At 34.4% G+C, this 13,306-nt stretch overlaps 2 protein-coding genes across 2 annotated transcripts; both read right to left on the reverse strand.

The window, feature by feature from the left end:
• Positions 1-4,248: 4,248 nt before the first annotated feature.
• On the reverse strand, positions 4,249-4,551 carry LOTGIDRAFT_103109 (hypothetical protein; the record flags this gene model as incomplete). Its single annotated transcript, XM_009045800.1, has 1 exon — positions 4,249-4,551. A coding segment is annotated over one exon (303 nt), but the record flags the coding sequence as incomplete, so codon positions are not given.
• A 2,655-nt stretch (positions 4,552-7,206) lies between these two features.
• LOTGIDRAFT_73186 (hypothetical protein) lies at positions 7,207-8,942 on the reverse strand (the record flags this gene model as incomplete). The annotated part of the gene is made up of 2 exons (XM_009045801.1): positions 7,207-7,386; positions 8,205-8,942. Coding segments are annotated over 2 exons (918 nt in total), but the record flags the coding sequence as incomplete, so codon positions are not given.
• Positions 8,943-13,306: the final 4,364 nt, after the last annotated feature.

The following is a 13,306-nucleotide window of genomic DNA, read 5'->3' on the forward strand; positions in this document are numbered from 1 at the left end:
AACTTATATTTCGGTCCGTTCACTTCAATAAAAAGCGATAAAAGCGCTCGTCTGCTACTAGATCAAAACAAAATATCGTACTCAAATTGTATGGATTTGTTGTTGTGATGAGTTAATCTTGAAACTCTACTCGTGAAGGATGCTATGAAGAACAAAATAATTTTGTATTTTATAAATATAATCCAAAACTCCTTACCGTTTATAATAGCAATTACGAAAAATACAGAAAGAAAATACATAATGTAACCCATTTTGTAACAAGGAAATAAATAATCTATACAATATATAGGCTAAGTATAGAGATGATTCGTTTGTTAGATTAGTAAGGAAAGGGAAACACGTAATGTTCATGTTATCCTGTTTGATGTGTTTAAAGATACAGACTATAATACAATCGCTTTCCTTATATTACTCTATTTACTTCACTGTCTCAATTTGCCATGCTGGCTTGTATTCCCGTATTTAAAAAATCATGATATTTATTAAAAATTGATAACAATTAGTAACAGGTTATTATAAAATTCTAGAAAACTTGAAAACATCAACACTCAATGCAGAGGCATTAAGTAATTTATTTTTTATGACGAAACACAGTTTTAATTGGTCACTTTGTACATCTTTGATGATATTTGACTAATTACGGCAATTATAAAAGAATGAAAGGTAATTAATTTAATTACATCAGATAATTTTAAAAATTATTTATAAAATCACACAGTAACTTTAGTAAGAATATTTTAAAATAAATCTAAAAGACTTCCAGATTTTCAGGGACCGCATTTTAGTCAGTGTTTTAGAAGCTTGCTAGCTTAGCAGGCAGTGAGTAATTTGTCAGAATCTTCATCAAATTCAACGAGTGTCGTCTCAACCAGCTGTAAATTATACTATTATATATGTTTTTACAGCTACATTTGCCCGAAGATTGTTGTATGTTGTGTGTGAATGTTGTACTTGAATTCATAATTAATAAACAATCTGATGGCAAATTTTAAGTATATGTCTTTGAACGACCTGACGTAGGAACGTCAAATGAAAACATAAAAATCGCATAAAAATTGACAGTGTGTTTCAAAATTATCAAATATGGCGATGTAGATGTTTAAATAAACACTTCAAACACTTAACTGATTTACTTTACTTTACTGAGCGCAATTTCACTTAATAACAGATAATGATAGAATTCATTATAACCCAATTACATATTGAATACATGTAAATTAAAATTTAATCTATAAAAATTTATATATATATATGAAAATTGGTGAACAAAGCATCAAATGATATCAAAGTAAATTGTGTAAGGATGTAAAGATTGTAAAAGGCAAAATATTATCAATAAAATGCTCTAAAATTCAGCGAACAGTAGTAGAGCTTCAGAATTGAATTTTGACTTTCATTGGAGCAGAACTACTAGAAGTAAGTATTTAGAATATTATTGTTAATATATTAATTACATTTCAATTTTAGATCTTCAAGTACTTTCTTACAGAAAATAGCGGATGACATTAGATATAAGTAACCACTTCTATTCTTCTCAGAAGGTTCAGAAATGAATTGAATTTATTGCTAACATTCAAGACCCTACATTTATTAATTTCCATCCCTATTATATATATTTAAAAAAGAATTTAAAAAAAAACAATGTATACATGATGAATTTTGCCAAAATAGCGTATTAAACAAACAAGTAGTTTTCTCTTACAGGGCAAAATGATCGCAAAAGCTGTATTATTGTTTTTGAGTGTCTATGGAGTTTATTGTCAAACTCTTAAAGACATATAACTGAATATCCACAATGATCTTCAGAAGAGAACGGGAATCTACCACCAATGGTAAGTAGTACTAATAGAGATACTATTATGAGGTATTATAAATCCATTATGTTATGTTAAAAGAGTGGACATTGACAGTAGGGAAACAATGCTAGCCAATGCTAGAAACATTAGGAAATTCATGTACCAAGATACGACGAGATGTAGTACAAATGTAGAATAAATGCTGTGTGGTGATTGTCTTACATCTGAAATTTTCTAGACATAACCTTTAAGACGAGGAGGTTTAGCTGATTCGTTAACCAACGGGTCCGTGATTTCAAGTAGGCTAATCCCAATGTCCTGCTAAAATTAAACTCGCCGCATGGTGCAGGCATTTTTAATTGGCTCACTCTGGAGCTCTCATTTTTTCGATTTCATGCAGTCGCGTTCAATAAACAAATAATTCAACATTCAACCGCGCAGGAAGTGTTCATCCTATCAACTGTGTTCGTAGGTATGGGATGATACATTGGCTACGTCCTCAACAGCTTATGCTCAAAGATGTATTTATGAGCATAGATATGCACCTGACGTAGGAGAGAATCTAACTAATCATGGCCAATCTAGTTGATGTTAACACTAAGGTGGCTGATCTGATTAGAAAATGGGTTGCTGATGAGAAGCAATTTAATGATGGAACGTGGTCTTGTTGTTCAAGAACAGATTATAGATGTTGTCACTATACAGGTAAGATAATTTATACAATTGGAAAGGTTAAGAAGCGTTTTTTTTTTAAATTATTGAAACATAACAAAACCCAAGTGTTTAACACTTTTCTCAATTTAGAATGGGACAGACCGACGTTAATGGTCGTTAATTTTTGTTAACGGGTTTGAAACAGTATGTTTGATTTTAAGGTTGTTTGGAAAACTACGACATCTGTCGGTTGTGGATATGCTGAATGTGGCAATAAAATGTATGCTAGCATGCCAAATTCGATATTGCTTGTTTACAAATACAAACCTAAGTAAGTATTCCAAGTGATAAGGGGTTCAGTTATTGATAATTATTTCAATAAATTTGGATGTGGAAGGAATTTCCATGGTACTGGATTTTCGATTTCATTTTCCCAGTCTGTAAAAGTCGTTAAAGCGTTGACGGCTATGGCTACTCATCTAAATGATAGTGAAAGTTATTACTATTCAACAGGTATAACAGAAACACAAGGGGTATATAATGGTTTAGCTCGTGTGCGCGATAGACAAGAAAATCGCTTATATTTTGGTTTGGGAAAATGTCTGAGACTAAAAGTGCTGTAACAGACACGATAGGAACATACAATTAGGAACATAGCAACTGCAGATGGGTGTCTACCTTCAGTGCAAATTGCAACGTTACATCTCTGACAGTCTTCGAACGGCAGGCTGTCAAAGTTTTGGTCTTAAAGCTAACTTGTGCAACTACACTTGTATAGACTAGCTGCCGACCCTACCCCGAAACTTAACTTGGCCAATATTTACACTGGATGTATAATGATTATTTCTACTGAAACCTTAACATTCCCCCGCCTATTTCAGTCGAAAACAGAAACCCGCATTTTTTAAAACCTTCGAGAAAATCGATTTTCAAGTTACACCCTTATCTTATTTTCAACAGGAAAGTCGCTTATGTTTTGGTTTTGGGAAAAGTCTAAGACTAATTAGTCTAAGAATAAAGGTGCTGTAGCATGCAGAGTTTGTAAGGTAAGGAAGGAACTTGAAATTTGGTAGAGAACAACTTCAGGTGTGTGCCTTCGGTGAAAATTGCAGCTTTACATCTCTGATAGTTTTCGAAAGGCAGTCTGCCCAAGTTTTGGTCTTATTTCCAACGTGTGCAGCCAGACTGCATAGAACCGTATAGGGTGGTGGTCGATCCCATACCCTACCTTCATAAGACAAAATCGGCAAATGGTGACCCTAGAGATATGATTTTTGTTGTAAGTGAAAGTTCAACATATCCTGCTTGTATTTCGAAAAAAGAAATTTTTAGTTTTTATTCAAACTTTCGAGAAAATCGACTTTCAAGTTTCACCCTTATTTTCAACAGGAAAATCGCTTATCCTTTGTTTGGGGAAAGGTTTGAGACTAAAAGTGCTGTAGCAGGCAGAGTTTGCAAGGTAAGAACTTGAAATTTAGTAGAGAACAACTTCGTAAATTACAACTCCAAAGTTTTCGAATGGCAACTTTAACCTTAATCTCAATGTGTGCAGCTAGTCTGTACAGAACCTTTAGGCTGGTGGTCGACCCCCTAACCTATCTTCAAATGATCATAACTCGACTAATTATGACTTTAAGGCCCTGTCACACTATAGCGTCTTGTTGGACGTTTGGTTACATTTTGAAAAATTGGAGAAACGTCGGGGAATGTCAACGTTCTTCAAAATGAATTTCTTGGTCAACGTTCTTATAACGTTCTTGTAACTCTTGGATAACGCTCAGCCAACGTTCACTCAGCGTCAGGCGACATTTCTGGTCCTATGACATGGGTTCCACCTCTGGTAGAATCTGTTAGCAACTTCCTTCCACTCTTCTGGCGTGCTGGGGTAGGCCAGCATCTCTTCCAGATACTCGTCCAGTATGACATTGCAAATGTATCCTATTACTAGTGACTGTGTGTTGTGAGGTACTCTCCAGCTAAACTTCTGCGAGAAATAGCTGTCACCAGAGGCAAGGTGTCGCAAAGTCAGGGCCAGCTTCATACCAGGTTCGAGGGCCGGTCTAAAGCGAGCGTCCTTCATGATGATCCTGGTACCAACTCTCTATCTCAGCCTATCAAACATCTCTGGTGCAATGCCAACTGCAGGAGGTTATTGTGATGCATGAGAGCAGCAACAGCATACCCCTTGTTTCTCCTTGTCTGTCATTCTTCTGAGGTCTTCACTCTGTGAAAGTTCCAACAGGACTGACGGTGGCCTCTGCAAGCCCCTTATATATCGCAAGAGGCTGCCAAACGCTCCTGAACGCTACCAGAAGGTTACAGGCTCGTTACATGGACGTTCGGCGAACGCTGACGAACACTGAGAAACGTTGCCGACACAACAGACGTTCGACGGACGTTACACAGGCGTTACTCAAGCGTTACCCAAGCGCTAGCTACGCACTGGACACTCGACCCGGATGGGCCGGCGTCCGCCTAGCGTCCAGGGAACGTTCTAACTTTCGAGTAACGTTTGAGTAATGCCCGCCAACTTTCGTGTAACGTTCCACAAACGCGTAAGTAGCGTTTTGATAGAACGTCGTGAATTTTTGTGCACACCTTAAAATATTTTTCACCCTCAGCGCTCGCCGACGTCCCTCGACGTTCCCCAACGTTTGCCGACGCTCGTCTAACTTTCTTGAAATTTGACTTTCAAGTTTCTTCCTTATTTTCAAGAAAAAAATCAGTAATATTTTCGATTGGGGAAAAGTCTGAGACTAAAAGTACTGTGGCGTAGCAAGCAGAGTTTTAAGGTAGTAACTTGAAATTCGGAACATAGAAACTTCAGATGGGTTTGTGCCTTCAAAAAACTCTGATAGTTTTCAAATGGCAGCCTGCCAAAGTTTTGGTCTTTATTCTAACGTGTGCAGCTAGACTGTATAGAACCGTATGGGCTGGTGACGGGCACCCTGTTCTATCTTCAAATGGCCATAACTCGGCCAATTGTGACTCTATAGGTCTGAGTTTTGTTGCAAATGAAAGTCCTGTGTCTACTGCAGTCGAAAACAGAAATTCGAAATTTTTCAAAGTTTTGAGAAAATCTACTCTGAAGCTTCAACGTTATTTTAGAGAGGAAAATCCTTCATGTTTTTGTTTGACGAAACGTCTGAAACTAAAAGTGCTGTAGCAGGCAGAGTTTGCCTCGAAATTTGGAAAAGAACAACTTCAGATAGCTGTGTGCCTCCAGTGCAAATTGCTGCTTTACACCTGATAGTTGTCAAAGTTTTGGTCTTAATTCCAACGTGTTCAGCTAGACTGTATAGAACCTTTAGGCTGGTGGCCGACCTTACCCTATCTGCAAATGGTCATGGACCATTTGTTTCCAAGAGAAAAACACCACGAAAGCTGCTTATTGGAAGTGCCCGGGGGTAATTTGCAATTTATTTGCAGTAAACGATAGAAGTTAGTGTCAACCCTATTTTGTCCTGCGACTATTCAAGTCGTAAAGAGAAAGTTAACTTTGAAGTATCAGCCTCGAAGTATCGAAAAATCACTCGAAAATTGCATTCGGGAGACTTTCGCGCACTAAAAGCGCCGTAGAGTCAGGAAATTTGCGGCTTCAGATATAAGTGCACGTGCAGTTTAAATTGCAACGCTAATATTCTGATATATATCTGTCAACGTTTTTTTTTTCAATTTCTATCTGCTCAGTCATACTGACGGAAATGCCTATAATTTGGCAATTTTGACCTGAGAGGTACAACTTTTGTTTCAAATGAGAGTTGAATTTTTTTTCAAGTGTTATTATCCCTAAATTGTATGGTGGATATGTAAGGTGTTATAATTGTACTCGTCTAGTTACACGCTTGTTAATCCGTTTCCTGCACCGCTTACATCGTCGGCAAGTTGAGATACCAGTTTTAGTTGCGTCCAGTTTCGAGAAAACCCTTTTTGCATTTATCACTACCAGAATATTAAAGAAGTATTAAAAGAGCAGAAATCTCGAGTGTTATAGAGAACTTTAAACATCGTAATATGAACAAGAGTCATATCATTGTCAAAAAGAATTGGATTATTTTCTTTTTAAAAAAAAACTAGTATTGTGTATCAATTACGTATTTTATCATAACACAACAACACAGACTACACAACACTACACGATAATCATGTTGGTCAAGATTTCTCAACGGGAATGTGCCCAGTAACAGTCAGTATTATGGGTGACAATCCATGTCAATTAATTTGATGAAGCCCGTATTTACTCCAAGGGGATATACTCCAAATGATATCTTTCTTGTACGAAAGGGGTTTTAAAAGGATACTTGACGTTTTCATTCAATGCATGTTTGAGTGCATATAGGATAAATAGAAGTTGACGTAAAGCATTCACTGATAATTGACGTTTTGTGGCTTTCTTCACTTCAACATAATGTTATGGGATTTGTCCTGTGGCGGGTGAACTGTTCATTCTTTGAATGACTGGGCGAGTGGGACTTGATGTTTTGTCTTCACAGCTGTAAAACGTCCTGTCACAGTTTTTGTCGGAATGTTTCATATTCAAGAATACGTCTGACTCTGAGTCTCCACAGTCATTTACTGAATTCTTTTGTACTGTATAGTTTAACTGAGTTTCGGTTTGAATTGGTTTTTGCACCAGTTTAGCCGTTCTATCCCAATCTACACTGTGTGACTTATACACTGGATTTTCAATCATGATATTGTTTAAGTTACTACAATTGCCTTTGGTGGCATGATTAGTGGATTTTTGTGTAACACCATCACTTTTTCTGGATATGATATACCGTTTGATCCGGCCTAACACTTTAACTATCATAGCTTTTCTAAGTAATATATATAACCATGGATCTAATATTTGATTAATGCTTGCTAATCTTACACTAATCAAGTCTTTAGCGCGATTTGTTTTCCCTGTCACTTGATTGTCAAGTATATGAATCTGAAAAGAAATAAAATGACAATTAAATAGTTCAACTACACACTCAAAAATTTAGTAGATATTCAGATAGCTCAACTAGATAGATGGTGGTCCATGCACTTAAAAGTGGGCTGGTTTTTTTAACACATGCTATCCTGCATTTTTCTTTGGACTGGGGCCTGAGTTCAACCAGTTCCTATATGATAGTTAAGTCACTGCGAATAATATGAACATTCAATACACTAATATGACTCTTTGATCGCTCATGTTAAATTAAAACTGTAACTTGGCTATCTCAAAATGTCATAAATGATTTTTCCATGCTATAGCATTTTTGTTTTTGTGTGACAAAAGGTCAATTATTGACAATCAATAGTGTTGAGATGTAGACAATTGATTTTGATCTTTTCAAAACCTACTTCAGGTAGGTCTAATAGAAACCTACTATCAATCAAACCAAGTCGATTCAAGCTGTGTTTGTGATATCGACTCAAGCTAATGCTTGCCATGTTTTCTGTTCTTATTATAAAACATCTTATTTCTTTCTTGCTCGTTCATATCACATATCAACTGAGACCTACAAGCCGTGTATTTCAAGACACCCTAACTGTTGGAAATTCAAAATAAGTAGACCTCCACTGTTCGCGAGATAGCATCAATATAGGATAAAAAAGAAATTATTTCATTTCAATTTTGGCCAAGTAGTTAGAGAATGAGTTCAAATGTTTCACGTTTCAGACTCTCTGACATATTCCTATGTTCAGGTCTAGTTTTTCTATATAATTATTTGACCTCAAAATAAGGATTATCAAATATTTAGAATACAAAAACATACTTACATTTAAAGGTAACCAACAGATACTGAACACTAATGTTATTGCACATAAAAACCAGGCCATTTGAGTTTCAATCTCCATCTCCAGTAAGGATTTGGTTATCACTGAAAATTTCCTTTCATTACTTGGAGAATGTTTGACTTTTCTACTTCTTCTCATGTTAATTAATGTTACCACGACCGTCACGTTACAAACAATCATAACACCAATAAATATCACATTTAACATAGCAAATATACTAGCATAGGCAGTGTCTAGACGACTTTCACGATGGAAGTTTAAAAAACACCATGATCCTGGAAATTGATGTTCATAACTACCAAATCCCATTAATGGTAGAGTACACATAAAACACGTAGTAATCCAGCAAATTACTATTGCATATTGTGCCATTGGCCTGGTTGCCACCCGTGCGTAGAAGTATGAAAATCTCAGCGCTATGAAACGTTCAACTGACATACAACAAGCTATAAGAGGTGTTAGTAGTCCAAACCACACCATCATAAAGCCATGATATGTACAAAGCTCTTCTCCACCAACCCATTTTAAATTATTCGCGTACACTATAATTGCTATTGGTGCTGTACTAAGCTGCCCTATTAAATCAGTCCAGGCTAGTCCTAAAAGTAAAGGAAAGAAAACTGTCTTTTTCATTTCCTTTTTTGATGTATAAAGCACAAACAATGCCAATAAATTCCCAAGAACTCCTGTAGACATCATCAGTATAGGCGTAGATAAACTTATTCCAAGAGCTGATTTATTACATGCCGTAGAATTGCCCAATTCTGGGTTACTACACAGTGTACCCACATCTTTATCTGTTCTCATAGTCATATTTACGTGATACTTAACATCAGGATACATGGTAGTATTGAAATCCATGCCCAAAAACTTTTCTGGCTTGTTGAATCTGAAAATAGATGAACACTACTTATAACTGTAAATACATGATCAAGTTATGAATAAATTTAATACCAAATCATTACTGAAATGTAAAGGGAAAAGCTATGCCTAATAAAACCACAGTGTGATTGTCAATACACTACAAAACGGGATAGGAAAGACATATCGAATTTTATAGTTTTGTAACAGCATTTCCCATCAAAATATAACAATAAAATTTGGACGGATATCAATTCTAATTAATTTTAGTGTCAGATTCCATTATTACAAAGGATATAAATGGACTAAAATTGGTATTTCGTGCTGTAAAAATAAATTCATATCAATGTTGAGTAAAAATATCAATTTAATTCAATAAGTTTATTCTCTAAATTCTCTTTATTCGAATCAAATACAGGATATCCAAACTGCTCTAAAAGCCTGTGTTCGATTTAAATATCACAATCCTATTATCAAATCAAACGTTTAAGAATCATCAAATAAAAAAGAAGAATTCATCGTTTTAATCCTATTAGAATTAACGAAGGATCAGTCGATACCATACCATTATTTATCTGTTGACTCTTAACAAACCAATCATCATTATCCGATATGAATATATTCTTGATGCCTGGCACAATATTACCATAACTTGATACCAGAGTCTAGAGTATGATATATTATTCATACAGCCAAATCCGATCTTATTACACCATATAACTGTCACGTCCGCTCTTATTATATAAAGTAATTTAAATAATCGTTTGTCTTCTGTCAGATAATCACTTAGATAATTACATCCATTGTTTTTAATTTACGTCGGTCATATAAAATTCATGTCATAGTTTTCATTGTTATATCTCAACTTCAGACATCAGTTGAAAAAATGAGTTATGGCTAATACTCATTTGAGCTACTTTTTTTGATATTGAAAGAGTTTAGCTATTCCCGTTACGGGTTCCTAAGTAATTAAAAATACCAAGTTAAAAAAAAAATCAAAACTTCGTTAACTAAACAATCTTTGTTAATACATGTACATGTATTTTACTGAATTATTAAAATCAAAACATTTTTAATAGTAATAGCACATCGATTGTTAATACAGCAAAGCATAACAAAGTTTTTCTAATTTCAAAAGACGCCCAGCAGATCTTAGGAACTCAACTACAGACTTCTTTCCTGTGGCATAGTCTTCCTTGTGTCTGGCTAGGCGTTGATTCATGACACTGTATCTTCGTTTTCTGGCGGGTGGTAGCATTGCAACATCTTGCTGGGCAATCTTCAGATCTGTTGCAGCTTGCTCCTTTTTAATGGCTTGGACACACTGAAAGATGTTCGTGTAACATTTGCCGACAAGTTTATTCAATTTCATGTTCCAACTCTCAGCGTGATTGTTCGTGCGTTTGTTTTCTGCGTCATGAACATTCCACATGTCTGTTGAAACCTTGGACAACCAGGTTTCCACAAAATAATTATTGAATTCACCAAGCTCTGGATATTAGTAAGATGGGTACACTTCCATCACAGAGAACCAGCCACCCTGCACATCAACCAGATGAAGATGAGCAAGTGGAGCTACTAATCGAATATGTTCACACACAGCACTATTTTTTTGAGCAAACTGGACCGAGAGGCCAATTTGCTTTCCTCCACAAGCACTGGTTAAAATGGAAATTACAACCTGTAAGGCTACAATCAGGGTACATTTCAATAGTAACAAGTGTTGATTGACACCTATCATACAATACTTCAATATAATATACCTATCATACAATACTTCAATATAATATACCTATCATACAATACTTCAATATAATATACCTATCACACAATACTACAATATAATATACCTATCATACAATACTTCAATATAATATACCTATTACACAATACTTCAATATAATATACCTATCACACAATACTACAATATAATATACCTATCATACAATACTTCAATATAATATACCTATTATACAATACTTCAATATAATATACCTATCACACAATACTACAATATAATATACCTATCATACAATACTTCAATATAATATACCTATCATACAATACTACAATATAATATACCTATCATACAATACTTCAATATAATATACCTATCATACAATACTACAATAAAATATACCTATCATACAATACTTCAACAAATCATATCTGTCATAGTTATAATCTGAATATCATTACTATTTTCTGACTATCAAATGATACTATGAGACGATATGATTGATGATAATTACATACAAAAAATAGCCCATTATAATACGATAACCACTATTCTCTTTGATGCCAACTGATCGAATAAAGATTAATATATACAGAGTTCGAAATATCTGCCTCTTATCCAGCCTATTTTGACAGTTACCGACAATTACCAAAACAGCTATCAGGGGTCAGATAGAGTCAGATGTTTCGGACTAATAAATACTGTGCTTTATATAATTTGGATTTAACATTGGTTATTGTATTAACTGTACTGTTGGTACTCGCTGTATTTTGAAAAGCCGACAGAAGCTCGATACATGGTAACAATAGCATTTCCATAAAACTTTTCATAAGAGATAACATTAAAGCAAGAAGGAAACATAAAACTATTAAAAATCAATGCTGTCCTCATCAATTTTCTTCTTTTAGATTTTAGCTGAAACTTCTAACTTTATACCACAACCTATATCGCTAGAACACAACCTACTTGTGAAATGGTACTATGGGTGTAGCTTTTTTACGCAGAATCATAATTTGCCTACCTTCGTTAAAAGCAACTTGGTTATGACCAAAACATTAAAGTGCCGATGTATGAGATATGTCAATTATCGGTAAAAATTAAATATATATCGAATCTTAATCGAAGAGTTTGGGAATATATCAAGCACCTTGCTGGAAGTAGGGATAACCTCAAGGTTTGTAAGTGAAAATGTAAGGAAGTCTTATCAACTTAAGAGATAAATTCAGAAGTCAATTAGTGCCCGACTGTTTATGAACTAAAGAGTTAAACTATACAATCTGTATATCTTAATATCAAATGTGAAAAATGACGTATTCAAACAGTCCTAGGACTAGTAGCTTAATGCACCAGAAACGATCTCTACATTATTTTGTCTAAACCAATCAAGTCCAACAAACAATTTAAAGTGATAATATTATTTGAGCAGAGCCATATCAAAATGCAACAGATGGTCATAAACAATACAGTTTATATGCGTAGGCAAACAGCAGACCGCGTGAACACTAATCTAAAACCTTTTACCACACACATAATGAATAACGTTAGTAAATAACTTTAACAAAATATGTAGGTTTCGGGACAATAGGGGTATCAATTTGCACAGTAGGGAATGACTATGATTCTCCTTTAATACCATTTTAAAAATCTTTTAAAAATCTATAATTGCTAACAGTTATTCTGAAATTCCAAAAGATTTCAATATCCAAACCTTTATTATTCCAGTAAACAGGATCGAAATGAAAACGTCTTTACAATTTCGATCAAGATTAGATTTTAAATACATTACATGATTTTAACGAGTTATTTTTTAACTAATCAATTTATTTATGGTGCATCAGAAAATATTGAACAACAAATATTATATTGATTAACAAAGACAAGATTATAATATGAATTTTAGGTTTTTTATTATATAAATTGATGCTAAAATTATATAATCTTACCATGATTGGTATGGTGTTTACCTCGAAAACATCCATGTTAGATTTCCTTTTTCTTTAGGTAAATAACTTTAAAAGACATATGGCATTTAACATTATAACCGTCTGTATATGTAGACTTCTACAAACTATAGTGTTCAACTCATAACTGAATTCATAGAACATAACACTGAATGAAAAACGTTATAAAAATAAGAAAGAAATATCATTAACAGGAATAACCATAATCTTGAAAGTTTCCACGTTTTACTCTTAGCTATCCTATCCTATAGATTTCAATACTGTCTTGACTGCACACATTAATTCAACTTATTTCATCCGGAATGTAACTTCTTGTTGAGATATTCCATACATTTCTTATCTCATAATGGACTCTTAATACACCTCCCTCAGTTCCAATTAATATCGACTTCCTAATAAACATAATAATATTGTCATACTTGAAATGAGGAAGTGGGAATAACTCTGATTACACTTTAAAAAGCAACTTTAAGATCCATTTCCGTTCATTTTCTATATTCTTGCGATATTATTGTAATTGTGTC

The sequence above is a fragment of the Lottia gigantea genome, assembly GCF_000327385.1.
Source record: "Lottia gigantea unplaced genomic scaffold LOTGIsca_1, whole genome shotgun sequence".
In the NCBI taxonomy this organism is placed as follows: Eukaryota; Metazoa; Mollusca; class Gastropoda; family Lottiidae; genus Lottia; species Lottia gigantea.